This window comes from Sabethes cyaneus, chromosome 2 (genome assembly GCF_943734655.1).
Source record: "Sabethes cyaneus chromosome 2, idSabCyanKW18_F2, whole genome shotgun sequence".
Classification (NCBI taxonomy): domain Eukaryota; kingdom Metazoa; phylum Arthropoda; class Insecta; order Diptera; family Culicidae; genus Sabethes; species Sabethes cyaneus.
The window spans coordinates 218,890,693-218,907,114 of record NC_071354.1 but is presented as its reverse complement, the minus strand read 5'-3'; the positions used below and the strand labels follow the sequence as shown (position 1 = coordinate 218,907,114).

Sequence of the window (16,422 nt, the reverse complement as noted above, 5' to 3'; positions counted from 1 at the left end):
CCGTTCTCCAATCCCCACGAACACCAGCTGAACGTGCATCGTCTTCGACAGCACACACCCACCAGGTGCGGGGTCTGCCTCGGAGTCTACGGCCTCTTCCTGGTTCTCTGCTGAAAATAGTTTTGGCTACTCTTTCATCGGGCATTCTGGTCACGTGTCCAGCCCACCGCAGCCTGCCACATTGCACTACCTTCACTATATCAGCATATTTGTATACTTAGTACAGCTCGTGATTCATGCGTCTGTTCCACACTCCATTTTCCATTTTACCACCAAGTATAGATCGCAGAATTTTACGCTCAAAAACCCCAAGCACTCGCCGAACAGCTTCCTTTAGCGTCCATGATTCGTGTTCGTGAACGGCCACCGGGAGAATTACTGTTCTGTAGAGCGCCAGTTTTGTGCGAATTTGCAAACTACGGGACTTCAACTGGCTACGTAATCCGTAGAAAGCCCGGTTCGCAGCTGCAACTCGTCGTTTCACTTCGCGGCTTACATCGTTGTAGAGATGGGCGAACGGCTCACATGCCGTTCAAATGAACCGGTTCACAAAAAAGAGCGTTCAAACGAACGGCTCTTGAAAAAGAATCACGGTTCCTCAAACGCACCCGAAGGCGACACGAAGTTTAGTTCGGAAATCGTAATTTACCGAACTGTCAACCACCTCTACATCGTTGTCACATGTCACGAGTGTACCAAGGTATATAAATTCCTCCATTACTTCATATCGTTCCCCATCTAACTCCACCTCGGCACCAACACCACTTGGGCTCCCACGTTTCCTACCAGCAACCATGTACTTCGTTTTGGCGGTGTTAATGGTATGTCCCAATCTCGCCGCTTCCCTTTTAAGAGGCCTGAAGGCCTCTACCACTGCTCTACGGTTGATTCCAATGATATCGACGTTATCCGCAAAACCAAGAAGCATGTGAGATTTCGTGATGATAGTTCCATTCCTTTCCACGTTTGCCTTCATAATGCACCTTCCAAGGCAATGTTGAATAGTAGGTTATAGAGTGAATCCCTTGCTTCAGTCCATCCAACGTCACGAAAGCAGCTGAGGTCTCACCCGCTATTTTAACGCGTGATTTGGATCCGTCCAGCGTCGCACGAATCAGCATAACTAGTTTCGTCGGAAAACCATGTTCTAGCATTATCTGCCATAACTCATTTCGTTTAACTGAATCGTACGCCGCTTTAAAGTCCACAAACAGATGGTGTGTCTACCAGTTGTACTCCCGGAACTTGTCTAGCAACTGACGCAGGGTAAACATCTGATCCGTCGTAGAGTGACCCTCATGAAAACCAGCTTGGTACTCGCCGACGAAGGACTCCGCTAACGGTCTCAGTCTGCAGAACAGGATACGGCAAAGCACCAGGCAGAATTGAGCAATATAATTCCTCGATAGATTTTACACTCCAGTCGTCCCTTTTTGAAAATTGGGCAAATGAGGCCATCCAACCACTCCTCCGGCATTTGTTCTTCCTCCCAGATCCTGACAATGATCCGGTGGATTGCTTCGTACAGCCGCTCGCTCCCCGCTTTTAGAAGTTCAGCCGGGATACCGTCCTTCCCAGCAACCTTACCGTTTTTCAGCTCACTGATTGCCTTCTTAACCTCCTCCTGTGTTGGTGGCTCCACAGCTTGACCATCGCTTACAATTTCTATCCTGTCCCTGCTGATCTCCGCATTTACCTCTCCATTCAATAGTGTTTGAAAGTGCTCCTTCCACCTGGCTGCTACCGCCGTTTTGTCGGTAAGCAGGTTACCGGCACTATCATTGCACATCACAGACATGGCCAGGGCCTTTAATTATCACCGAATTTCAAACAAAACAGAAAATCTTTTTTCTTAGCATACATTGTTTTTTATGCCTCTGAGTTTCGTATGTACAACTGCACAGTGATTTTCATCGTAGTACCGTTTTGATTCAAACTTCGAACACTTAAGCCTTGCTGAAACTTTCTTCAAAGTAAAATGTTCGAAAACATCTTTATTCTACCCCCATGAATGGTTCAATAGCATGACAATTTATTTATTTTTATGGGAAAATTTTAAAAATGAGGATAAAATGTTATTTTATAATGAAAAACACTAAAAAACTGCTGTTCGGTTTTGATTCAAACTTCGAACACTTTCATGGTCGACATTCAAAGCTCGAATATTTCAGTCTCAGACATCGAATACTTGTATTACTGTGAAAAGTATTGATGCTTTTAGTGTCATTCAACTTAAATAAGTGAAATTACATCCTTTTTCTAAACACTGTCCTTTTAAATCCACCTAGCAGTGTGATTTAAATTTTTCACACAATAATTAGTTGCAATCCATATTTCTGAAGTCAATTGCTAATATTCTCGAACTCCATGAACCACATCTAAAGGAAATTTACTTTCTACAGCTTTATCAATGCAGATAATTAATTTTCTTGAAGGAAAACCCGGAGAAACCGGATATTATTTGAGGGTGTTCGAAGTTTGAATCACACCTCAAAACGTGATTCAAACTTCGAACACTTTTTATTTATCTAATATCTTTAAAATAATGCATGAAATATTGTATTTTAACTATGCTTTAGTACATAAATACCTTGCACTTATCTAATAATCACATAGTTGGAAGGTAAACATTCTAAAATTGGTAAAATAATGCAAACAAAAAAACAGCTACTTTTGCACGAAACGCTAAGAGTATGCGAACGAAGTGAAAATCTGAGTTCGTTCTTTTTTCCAGCGCCTGCTGATTTCTTACAAGGAGTCCGACAGTTCACTGTCATGCCTCACCGGATAGAGGACATTCTAACGAACACGGTGGTGTACAATAAGCATAATATTTAATCATATTAGCGATACTAACGAGCATTTTATTCGGAAGTGTTCGAAGTTTGAGACTGTTCTAAGTTTGAATCAGAACGGTATACAAGTTCAATATATCGTGAAAATAGAACAGGAGAAAGTGATTTTCAAATCCACAAGGTGATATTCACTTCAGGAAAAAAACAATTTTAAATGCAGTAAATGAAAAGAAAAATCTTATGTCCAACAGCTGAACGCAATAGATGCTAAATAACAACATACATTTTTTTTATTGATTTTCACTGCTCAAACGTGAATATCAGTTTGTTACAATATCACAGGGCGCTGATATTGTATATTCTCGTGCATGAAGTTCATGTTTGCTGCATTTAGTTATTATGTACGTTTGATCAAAGCAAGCAGATTTTCAATGCAAGGTAGACTGATAATCCAGAAGTTTGAACGCTATGCTGATGAATATTAACAGCACTGGACATGGCAAAATTCCTGCATCTCACCATTTTATAGAAACTCCGTGTGTCGTTGCTGGCGTATCGCTCCTCTGCGCCGGCGAGCACGTGCTTCTCGCACTCGCGTTTCTTTAGACGATGGATTCTTTTTTCTGTAGCTCTAATCTCTCTGTATCTCTCTCTGTTTTGACGCGTTGCCGCAGTGAGCATGCGACTCCTGGCCAGGTCTTTTCATCTGTCACTCCCTGGCATTCGGGATCAAACCAGCTGTTACGCTGTCTTCCATGGGTCGTACCTACCACCTCTCTCGCTGTTGTTTCGATGGCATCATGGATGTTCCTCCACAGCCCATTTATATCTTCTCCTTCTACCTGCTGTTCTGCAATTCACTGGTCAAGCTTCCTGGCGTACTCCACTGCTACGCCATCTGCCGTTAACCGCTGGATGTTGAAACGCAGCGTCCTCTCTGTGCGAGCTTTCGCCGTGTTCAACAGCCTTGCGCGAACCTTACTCACAACGAGATAGTGGTCAGAATCGATATTTGGTCCCCGAAAAGACCGTACATCGATAACATCCAAAAAGTGTCGACCATCAATCAAGACATGATCGATCTGAGAACTAGAGTCTGCATTTGGATGCCTTCAGGTGTGTTTCCGAATATTCAAACGTGGAAAGTACGTGCTACAGATGGTCATTCCTCTGACCGCGGCAAAATTTATGAGCCTCACACCGTTATCATTGGTCGACAGATGAAGGATATGTCTTCCAATAACTGGACGGAAGAATTCCTCCCTCCCTATCTGCGCGTTTCCATCTCCGATGATGATTTTCACGTCGTGTTTTGGGCACTCTCCATAGGTCCTCTCAATCCTGTCGTAAAACTCGTCTTTAGCATCATCGGATTTATCATTTGTCGGTGCGTATAAGTTGATTAGGCTATAGTTGAAGAATTTGCCCTTAATCCTCAAAACGCATATTCGGTCATCTACGGGCCTCCACCGGATAACTCGTTGCTTTTGTTTTACCAACACTACGAAACCGACTCCATGTTCTACTTTCTTACCGCCACTATAGTAAATGTGGTATTTGAAAGAAGTGCCTGCAATAGGGTCTACAGCACGGAACTCCCTTTGCCCGGAATTTGGCCACCGAACTTCCGCCACCGAAATAGCAGCGATCTCCACTCCGAGTTGATGCAGCTCTCGAGCAAGCAAGCCAGCCCGTGCCGGTTCATGGAGAGTTCGAACATTGCAGGTACCAAGTTTCCAATCGTTATCCCTTAATCGTTTCCATTTGCCTTGCCGTGTCCTATACCGATTGTTCCGTCCTGAATTTCTTTGTTCGTGGTAATTGAGTTTTCGGTATACTACCTCACCGGGGTCGCGATACCTATATCCCGATGATGGGTCTGCCATCTTAGGTATAGCTTGCGGGATACAGCATTTCATATTCAGCCGCCCGTAACGAGACAGACGCTGTGTGAACCGCCCCTCACCTGGAGAACTGGCGCTCTAGTTCGCACCTCCTAGCTTAGCTGCTTCAGTAAGTACATGAAGCATTTCCGGGTAAGGCCATCGACCGTCATCATTTGACTTAGATCTGCGCGAAGGCGCCAGGTGGGAGCTTGAGAGAGCCAGAGCTATGTTTGACGCTCCTTCCAGGTAACTCTCTCCATTTCATACCCGTTTAGAGTACTACTGGAGCCTAAAACTGGTCATTTATAAATATTATAGGTATTGGTGTTTACACTCAACCCAGCTAGCTCAATTTTACTTATCTCAGAGTCGGCAACCGACCTTCAGAGGACTCATGCAACCCGATACTTACACGAAACGAAGCGGAACCACCAGAAGGCGTCAAAGAACGGAAAGGAATGGAATACTGGCTCAAATTTAAATATAAAAGATAGGATCTTACAGGCATGCAAACTTTATTTTACCTCATCGACTCATCGATGCAGCGCTGGACGTTACATTTTTTCCCATGTTGGGAATTTTTATAACTGCGGCCATTTGTTTAATCTATTATGATATATTCCCCGTTTAATTATAGCTATGTTATCAAGATGACGCACCACTATCAGAAGTGATCGTCATTGTTTGACTAATAGCATTTGTCCAGCCCGGTGATGCACTACTGCGCTGGGAGTTGTTCTCCAAATATCACAGCCTTCTTTCGAAGAACCTTAATCTTTTATTAAGAATTGAATTTTATTAAGAATTTTTAGGTAGCTTTTTCTTTCGTTGTTGGCCACCAGACGAATAGGTAATCCTGGGTCTGACAATAGTCGAATAGATCCAATTGATCATCATCTGAAACCGATGTCCCGATTGCTTACCAAAAGTTCTTTTACATATCCATAGAGCATTTGTAGCTTTGTTCACTACTTGCTCTAGATGTATGTTCCAATTGAGTTTTCTGTCAAGAAATACTCCAAGATATTTGACAGTGTCTGAAAGTTTTAAAAGTGTTCCTTTCAATCTGGTGTTGTTTAATGTAAATTTTTTCCTTCTCGTAAATGGTTTGATAGTAAGTTTATTGGCATTTATGTTGAGGCCCTGCCTATCACACCATGATGAAATCAAACGTCACAAGCTGGGGCCCATTGATGAACGACGAACGGAGGGAGAGGAGACGCACCTGGATGACCGTGGCTCTTTTTCTGGATTGGAATCCGTACTGGATCAGGATATGTGCTGGATCGGGATCTTAACTGGGTAAAGTGGAGCCAACCATAGATGCTGCGGTTGATCACGCCATCCACGTGGTAGCTTCTCTCCCGGTCCTCCGACCATGTCCACATATTACCAAGGTGACCCCAGATAGCTGATTTGGCTTCCATTGATCTAGTTTTTGAATTCTAGTGTGATTGCACTAGACCACAAAACTAACCATTTGTCAGGGTGTTCCCGGAACTCTTCCAGATATAACCTGATCAGAACCTGATAATTCATCCCAAATCCGATTACAGCACTGTTTATCATCCATCGTAGATTTTCCATAGCTCTTTTCAGTCGATGGTATCATATGCTGCTTTGAAGTCAACAAAAAATGGTGTATAGAATCTCTATTTTCACGGTGTTTTTCAATGATTTTTTTCATTTTTTTTTTTTTTTCATTTAATCAGCTCCAGGCCGTGCTTTCCTCAGCTGTACGAAGAAGTCGTCTCCATTCCACTCGGTCCATAGCCGCAATTCGCAGGCCACGTAGTCTGCGTAGGATCCGCAGGTCGCCTTCCACTTGATCGATCTATCTTGCTCGCTGCGCGCCCCGCCGCCTCGTTCCAATCGGATCATTATTGAGAACTTTTTTAACCGGGCTATCGTCCGACATCCTCACGACCTGCCCAGTCCATCGCAGGCGACCGATATTTTCGGTGTGAGGGATGGGTGGTTCCCTAAGCAGCTGATGCAATTCATGGTTCGTTCGCCTCCTCCACGTTCCGTCTTTCGTTTGCACTCCGCCGTAGATGGTGCGCAACACCTTCCGTTCGAAAACACTAAGGGCGCGTTGGTCCTCCACGGGCATAGTCCATGTCTAATGGCCGTAAAGGACTACCCAGCTAGCACCAACTCGTATATCAATGTACGAAAACTATCGTAAATATCTCCTAACAAACTCGAAATCGTAACTAAAGCTGGATAAAGTGGGATCAAGTTGATTTTCTGTCGTATATAATGATAATGACTGACATACATACGATTTTCAGCACAAAATCGTAGAGTAATACGGAGCGACTCGCGCTTAATCGGATATTATCGTATATAAATACTTATATAGTCGTAACGCTCAAAATTATTCGTAATCACGTATATCGCCTCCAAAATAGTACGGATATGCCAATTTTGCGCATGAAATACGATTTATTTAGCATGTATATCTGTACGTAATGCTGATTTTTACCTTTTTTATACATATGAAAATGCTAGCTGGGTACCGGTCAAATCAGCGTCTTGTAGATTGTTAACTTCGTGCGGTGGCGCATTTTGTTCGATCGCAGCGTCCTGCGGAGTCCAAAGTAAGCACGATTTTCTGCCATAATGCGTCTTTGTATTTCTCTGCTGGTGTCGTTGTCTGCGGTAACCACCGAGCCTAGATACACGGACTCTTCTACCACCTCGATTTCATCACCGTCTAAATGAATCTGGGAAGAGAAGTCAGCATTCACTTCTCAGTCTAGAACCTCTTCCTTTCATATATTTTGTTTTTGATACATTAATGACAAGTCCAATTCGTTTGGCTTCAGCTTTCAGTCCGATGAACGTTTCCGCCATTCTCTCAAAGGTACGTGTAATGATGTCAACGTCGTCAGCGAAACCAAGAAGCGAAACGAACTTCGAGAATATCGTGCCACTCGTGTTTATCCCCGCTCTTCTTATCACACCCTCCAAAGCGATGGTGATCAGCAAACATGAAAGCCCATCACCTTGCCGTAACCCTCTTCAAGATTCAAAGGGCCTCGAGACTACCCCTGATACTCGAACAACACACATTACTCGATCCATCGTCGTCTTGATCAATCGCTTTAGTTTATTCAGAAATCGGAATCTTTACTGGGTAAGATGGAGCCAACCATTGATATGATTTCAGATAATCGCCGCCACCGCAATGTTTGTTCGATTTAATGGACGTTATTCGGCGAAATAAGTATGAAGATTTTTAAATAGGGGAACTGGGGGGAAAATGAACACCCTTAGCAATTTCGCCATTTGCTTCCCCAGGAATCAACCAAATGCTGAACGCACTACATGAATTGAAAGCTGGATTCATATTCCATGTAGCAAAATATAAAGGTGTTTGAAAAAGGACGATTTGTCATGAAAAATTCCTTTTTTTCGAAAGCGTCACATTGGAGCCTGATTTTTTTCATGTGGGTAAAATGAACATGCAGTGAGGGCAAAATGAACATGCCATAGAAAACTAAAGTTAACATGCAGTTTGGATAAATTAAACATTATTTTACATTATCATTGTTCTACATAAGCCGTAGGTATTCAACAGGGCGGTTGGAATTAAAATGGGAGTCCACAAAGTTAACATAATGTATCTTCGCCACGTTCATACAATGCTTGAATTTTAGCTCGCAGAATTTTCCAGCACTCGGTCATTTTCCGTCATTTTTCGAGAGACTCGATCATTTTTGTTGCTTGAATTGTAATTATTTCGTACCTGCTGATAATTGGAAAGCAAAACATCATGATACACACTGTTCATTTTGCCCCCATAGTGAAGTGTTCATTTTGCCCCCAAAACACCAATTGTTTTCTAGTGTTTATTATAAACAAACAGTTGATAAAAATATTTGGAATTTTCGACAGATCCGCCGGACAGTGATAAGTAAACAACACTAAATGATACCAATAGTCGAAATTTAATTTGTTTCGCCAAAAAAGCTTATATACTATTAGTGGAAATTACCATCGGCGTCAGATTTCAACAAATGTTTTTTACTTTTTCAATTTTTTTCACATTAGAAAGCTTATGATCACCACATATTGTCTCAAACAGCTTGAAAGACTTATGGGAGAAGATACCTATTGATCTGGAACAGATTTTAATCGGCTTACTGGTAATTTGGCTACCTGTTCATTTTACCCCCCCTGTTCATTTTACCCACAGTTCCCCTACCAGTTAGTCCGGACGATTTGAGCTACTACTGGTCTTCGCTCATCTTCAGACTTATTTCGCCGAAAAACGTCGATTAAATCGAACAAACATTAATGAAAGACCATCAAAAGAATTTTCGGTAGAAGGTAGAAGGTAGAAGGTAGAAAATAGAACAGTATAAAAAAAGAACCTAAAGTGCTATTTTATAAATTTTTGACAAAGTCTCTTTAGAAGCTGCTTAGCGCTTTATGCAGTGAACTTAAGGCAACTTTGAAGTTAATTTAATCACAGGTAAAGCTGCTTAGAAAGCTATAGATCCATAAATATAAAGCTTGTTAATCTTCCTTAGACACCATTATCCGAACTCTTAGTTACTTTCAAGTTGCATGTAGAACTTTCAAGCTGCGAGATGAACTTTCAAGTTGTTACAGATATTAACTGTACTTTACTGAGAATGAAGTTCAGTTTCCAAGTGCACCGGTTGGTAGTTCAGCAAAAATGTCCTACCCTAACTGAATTTGAAACAAATATGAACTTTCAAGTTTGTTCCCTTAGTGAAGTTCGAGGTTGTTTTGGTTGCTTGGGTAGTTTGCTACCTGTTAGTACGCCTAGATCTTTGATACTAGAGCTGATGGAATGGAAGATTTTGAAATCGTAAACAGAAAACAAACGGGGATCTTCTAATTTAAATGCATATCATTGGAGTATAATAGGAATATCAACGGTCCTAGGAGGCTGCCTTGAGGAATACCAGATGAAGCAGAAAATTCATCAGAAAAGTTATCACCAACTTTCACTGCCAACTGATGACCCGTGAGATACGAGCGTAACCAACTGAAAATTATGCCACCGGGTTCCAACTTTCCCAATTTGGCTAAAGTGATTTCATGGTTGATGGCATCGAATGCTATCGAAGACTGCTGATCAGTTCCACACCAAATCGTCCAAAAAAACTGAAATCTGAAATGAACCTCTTTGATTTGGATGAAACTTTACAAACGTGTTTGATAGGAGGAAATATGCACCTTCAGGTTTTGGCGCCATTTTGATTCAAGACTCATTTTAAAAAAAGGCGTATTTGTTTTCATGTGTGTCATGTTTGAAAGATTGTATCCCGAAAACTATCGATTTTACAAAAATTATGTCTAAGCAAAAGTTGTAGAAAATTGATTGTAGAAATTGATTCTGAACATGAAAAAAAATGCACTGAAAAAACTATTTAGGCCATTACAAATATTTTATAAAGTTTTTGTCCTCCCGGTGTGGGGCCACTGAAGGGACAAAAACTTTTGAAATTATTTGCAATGGTCTTACCAATTTTTCAAAAATTTCAAAATAAAACTTAAAATCAAGATATCAAAAGCATACCATTTTTGAAAATTTTTAATTTTTTTTTAGAAAAAATAGAAGTAATTTGCCACCTTTTAAAAGTTATTCTGTTATGGAGTAACTTTCATGGACATACTTCATAGAACAACGACTTTCATGATTTTTTTTCAACTTGGGATTTTTCAAGTAATATATGAATTTTTAATACAAATAATAATTCTTTATTTCATTTACAACAAAATTGGTTATACTAATTATTTTTCTAAATGCAGCCAAACGGCTATTCGGATATTCGGAGAAAAAGTAGGAATTATTTTAATTTTTTATGTTAATCACGACTTTTTCATATGTTACTCCAGTTGTTTCATTGTTTCTATAAAATTTCTAATAACTACATTTAATTTCCTACAACTTGTGCGAAAACGCCTTATTAATTCAACCTTTTGCTTTCGAGTTGTGGGTATTTTATAAACTCTATTCGAAAAACCCGGACACACTGATTAGTTAGTAACTTTTTATCGCGTGAGTAAACATAACAGAAATTTTGACTAAAAATAGTTGAATGTATGTTGTTATATCGGTAGAGTTTTACCAAAATAGATTAAGAGATTAGAGTGATATCTTTGGAACAAGAGAAAGCGCACAAAAAATTGGGTACATTCTACGAAAATCCAAATGCATACATAATTTGAAGCGTCCTTTTTGGTTTAGTTCAGAATTAAATAGACTTACTGTTATTGAAACCTTAGAACCTATGTCACATAAAATTATTGAAAATTTCCAAAAAAAAAATCCGAACATCAATAACTAAAACATTTCCTTTCACTATCGATTTCCTTTTGCTCTAACCGAGAAAAATGTGATATGTGGTAATTATGATCAATTAGCTGTTCACATTGTCAGCATGGCATCGTACATCAGAGCATGGCATGGCTACATTATTATAATAAAGACCAAAAAAAAAAAGTTCGAATTCTATAATCCCGCAAGCCCAAACCGCAAGCTTGTTACTACTAGTTGCAAACAACTCTCAAATTCCAGTCAATACCTATATCCATCCTAACGAGAAAGTCCATAGCTATTTTCTGGTTTTACTTTTCTTGTGTAGGATAAGGAACAATCTTTCGAGTATGATCCAAATTTAAAATCAAATAGTTTCATTTTTCATCTACCTCATTTGATGATAAATAATTCAAAAAAAAATCCAGCACGTTCTAATTGTGGTTTGTAAATGAGTCAAACCCAACCACACTGCCAGTGGAACTCGAAATTTTTTCAACTCTTGTTTATGCACCGACGCTTAAACACTGATTAAGCTCGGTTAGGCCCGGAGAAACTCTTTTCGAAAAATCCTTTCCATAAGCAAATCAAAGCCAATCGTCTGCCAGAGGCTATATCGGACCAAACCGAACTGCAGACCAACCGGCCTGAAACCAGTGAGCAGTATGCAACCCTTATCAATGCCCGGTATGCTGGTTAAAAAGTTGCCATTGATGTAGAAGTCGTTCCCACCACAGTATAGCACAGCACAGCCGCTGTCAAAACAGTTTGTTAGCCAGGAAATTATCCTGCTCCGCTGAGTGGGACCAGATCGTAGGAAAAAGGCTACGGTCGGGTTAACCCCCGATTTGCTCCGTCTTCATCGCATGTGGTAGAGCCACTTTTTTACGTGGAAAAAAACTCAACTCCCGTACCTATAGGTATAGCTACACCATGCCGGTATCGTAGGGAATATTACCAAACAACAATAACCGACAACCGACAACCGACAACCGACAGCGGGAAAAGCGAACCGAACTTTTCCTTCATTTTCAAGTTGACACGATAAATGAGCCCGTTGAAAGACGCGTAACGCATATTCGCTGTTTTTCGCTAATTAGTTTGCGAAAGTGTGTGCTGCAGCGCAGCACTAGTCCGTATCTCCTCCGGCACCGCTCCGGTTACACAGGTTACACGTTGCGGCGGATATGGTAGGATGTGCCAACTGGGAACATCGAATTGCTTTCTTCAACTTGACAGTGATTTTCGCCGAAATTTGCCAAAAATCAGGGGGTTGGGTACTTTGAAATGGGCGGGAGCGATTGTATATTTAGGTACCGAGAAATTGTTGTTTTGTTTCAATCCTCTGTATGGTTTGTGTATATTTTACATGTAAGGATGGCTAGACATATTGTTACGTGATACGAGCGAGTGTTTTATTTTAAATTGAAACAAAATTTTTTTTCTCAGAATTTATTATTTATTAAATTAGGTGTTTGTGACGGGCAAAAAAACTATAGTTTCAATGAACAATTTCGTAACTGTCAACATTTCCATCCAGCGCGAGACAGGCTGCGAAACAAAGTTTTGTAGAATCGTTTTAATTTGTCATTAGAAAATTGCAATCCGACATGCTCTCCGTATACGGCAGCTGCAAATGGACCATTTCGATGGAAACGGACTCGGAAATGAAAAGACAAAGTAGAGTTGCATAATTGATTGCAGCATTAGTAACTCTATTCAGGAAACAACTGGAGAAAAAAAAACTTGCCGCTATACAAAGCAATGCCAGCCAGCTATTTGCGAACCAGTTTTTTCCCGCCCAGGCTCTCCAGAGCCTGAGACAGGCTTTCGGGAAATGCTACGCCGGTAATGCAATTTGTCGAAGTAGAACTGTAACTGCACAAAATAGCATTTAATTTGAAACTGTAGCCTTGTAGTTTCGGTTTGCACACCTCGACTCTCTGCGCAGCACCGATGATGGCTGGTCGAATTTTGGGAACGAAAGCGCAACACAATTGGACTAATGAATAGCGCAAACACTGCCACTGACTGCCGGCCGGTGTGCAAAGGAACTTTGTGCAATTGAAAAGTTCGGCACCTGCCATTGCCATGCACAAATGCACTGCTACAGGCTGCTTGCTCTCTTACAGCGCAGGCTGGTTCGCTGGCTGGCTGGCGAGTGGTGAAATTTGACTATCGTAAAAACGCAATGCTGAATGATGGAAGACAAATATTTGACTGGCATCGGAGTGTTGAAAAAAAAAATAGAACCAATAGAGGCGGAGTTAACTTTTGTTCTAGCTTGATCTGATAGTCACGTTTCGTCGATAGTAGTAATTTTCGGAACCATGAAGCCGTTAGAATTAGTTCATGTTTGATAGGCATCTCGCAAAATAATCAATTTTAGGGAATCGGAAATCTTAATGTAACGTAACTTAATGTGTTGTAACAAAGAATAGTCTTGTCAGTTTTGAGTGTCTATACCCACACTTGAGTATGGGATTATACTCTATGTTAGGAGCGGCTCACGACAGTGTCTGATTCTTGGAGCGTGTGGCTGTATTAAGAAACCACGTGTCTCGGCGCTGAAGCTAACATGGCAGCCCCATTCTGAGAATTGATGGCTTGGCCCTAGTAAGGTAACCTACCTAACTAAACTACCACGAACATTTAAGCTAACCCGGATCGGAATATTCGGTATCGACCTTTGAGGTGAAACTAATACGACGAATGGAAACTCGATATTTGAAACTGCAGATCGCTGAATTTTGCCAGTGGGGACCGGGTACTTCACAAACAATTTGAAACGCGCAAATCCAGTTTTACCAGAATGGTGGTATTGCCATTGAATTGGAAATTGGCTTGTTCCCAGTGTTGTTCCCTAAAGTTGGGCAGAATGCTGGATTTCGCCAGAAATTGGAAGGCGAATTAGAAATCAACGAGAGAATGAGTCTATTGAGGTTAGGGGTCGTTTCTTCAATTAGACCATCATCAATTACTGACGGCCAGAGCCGGCGTTACAACGCGCGAGGCTCTGTGCAGATTAAGCAGCAGGACCTAGGGAAATAATAGTATGTTTTATTCACCTAGTGAATGATAACGAATGTTTTTGTGGGGTTTACATTAAGCCCGTCTTATAAGAAGCATAACATGGTGGTGTTTAGAGCTCCTAACAAACAACTTGACAGTACTGCGTCAACCTTACCTCTAGGTTCTACGTAGCCGGCCTAAGCAATGGTCTCATAACCAAGCTGCGATATCTTGTGAGGAAGTGCGTCGGCCGCTAGTGTCCAGCGCAAGGGAAAGAGAACTTTTTGTGAACATCCTCTGACCACCGAATTCGTAACCGACGTATTTCCCAATGGTGCTGTGATTTCTCTGCTCGAAAGCATTGCTTGAATTTAGCTCATTGCAATGCAGTCGATTCCGTTTTGAAAGAGAGCCGTAACAATTGAAACGAAGACCGTATAATCGAAAGCTCCCTCAATATCAAGCAAAGCACAAGGTGCCATCTTCTTTTTGAGTGAAATCTCAATTAACAGCCAATTGTGATGTATGCAGCCAGGGCTTGTCCACTGGAATTTTTAACATTTAACAAGCGCGAGCCTAAACGGCCTAAACGCCAGCTCTGCTGACCGCCCGAAGGCAGACCCGAAGATAAGAAGGAAGCGTTCTACGCGTGGCTGGAGGCAACGTACGATAGCCATTCGACACGGAACAGCAAGATCGTCACCGGGGATATAAACGGCTAGGTGATGATGACAGTGTAGGGAAGAAATGTATTGATCGGTGATAGGACCACCCACCGACACGAACGATAACGGCCAGCGATGTACAAACTTAGCCTCTTACTGATGCCTGGTTGCCTGAAGCACTTTTTTCCCTCGCAAAGCTACGCTCGTTCATTGGAAAGGTCGCTGCCGCGGCACAAAGTGAAGTGCTCCGCAGTATAAGAAATGATTGGTTTGACGGGGAACACCAACAAGTGATGGAGAGGAAAAAATCTCCGCACTGCCACTAGAAAGAACTTGACCAAGTATCGACGAGCAAGGAACTAGTTAACTACGATTCTGAGAAATAAAAGCGCAATTGGCTTACTGAAGACCAAAAAAGCCGCCGGTCATTAGCGGCAGAGCTTTATAAACATGGCAGAGATACGCTGGTAATGGCTCTACTCTGGTGATTTCGATGATTTGAGAGGTGAAGAAGCTACCGGAGGATTGGATAGAAGGTATATAATTTGTCCCATCATCAAAAAGGGTGATCGGCTCGACTGCTGTTGCTATCGCCGTAAAACGCTGGTAAATGCCGCCTTCAAGGTACTCTTTCAGATTCTGTTAGGTCGGATGTCACCGATAGTACAAAGTTTCCTAGGGAAATATCAGGCGGACTACTTTGAGAATCGCGCCACGTCGGACGAAATATGAGGGCACAACGTGCCAACCCATCACATCTTCATTGACTTCAAAGCAGCATACGATACGGTCGATCGTGACCAGATATGGCAGGTAATGTACGAGCGCCGTCTAGAGGACAAACTAACATGACTGATCAGAGCTACATTGGATCGAGTGATGTGTTTCATGCCCGTCTTGGGGACACCTTTGAACTCCTTCGACGAGCGAGAATCGCAACGAGAGGAACGATTTTCATCAGAGATAGCCAACTCTTCGACTTGGCAGATGACTTTGCCGTTAGCTTTAAGACGGTGCTTGGGCTTGGGCTGGATTGGGATGAAAATAAATGCGTCGAACAGCAAATACATGAGAGAAAGAGACTCAAAGGAGACAAACGTGCGCCTTCCTCGGACGGTAACCGTTGACGGTGACAAATTAGAAGTGGTAGATGAGTTCGCGTATTTGGTGCTGACTGCTGGTGAGCATAGACAACAACAACAACAACAACAACAACAACAACAACAACAACAACAACAACAACAACAACAACAACAACAACAACAACAACAACAACAACAACAACAACAACAACAACAACAACAACAACAACAACAACAACAACAACAACAACAACAACAACAACAACAACAACAACAACAACAACAACAACAACAACAACAACAACAACAACAACAACAACAACAACAACAACAACAACAACAACAACAACAACAACAACAACAACAACAACAACAACAACAACAACAACAACAACAACAACAACAACAACAACAACAACAACAACAACAACAACAACAACAACAACAACAACAACAACAACAACAGTAAGGAGATCTAGCGACGCATTTAAGCTGCGATTAAGAAGCGTACACCGCCGTACAAAACTGACAATGTACAAAACCGTTAAGAGAGGTCAGTAGTTCCCTACGTACTTGGAGCTGTGACGTTGCTCACGGAAGAGATACGCGCCCTTGCCGTGTTCGAGCGGAAGATGAGAGTGGCGGAGGCGTATGAATCGCGAGTTACAGGCACAGCACAGA

At 41.7% G+C, this 16,422-nt stretch overlaps 1 protein-coding gene across 1 annotated transcript; it reads left to right on the top strand.

Annotated features, from left to right (window-relative positions):
* Positions 1-15,507: 15,507 nt before the first annotated feature.
* On the top strand, positions 15,508-16,115 carry LOC128736659 (glycosyltransferase-like protein gnt13; the record flags this gene model as incomplete). Its single annotated transcript, XM_053831148.1, has 2 exons — positions 15,508-15,775; positions 15,850-16,115. Coding segments are annotated over exons 1-2 (534 nt in total), but the record flags the coding sequence as incomplete, so codon positions are not given.
* Between the last annotated feature and the right edge of the window lie 307 nt (positions 16,116-16,422).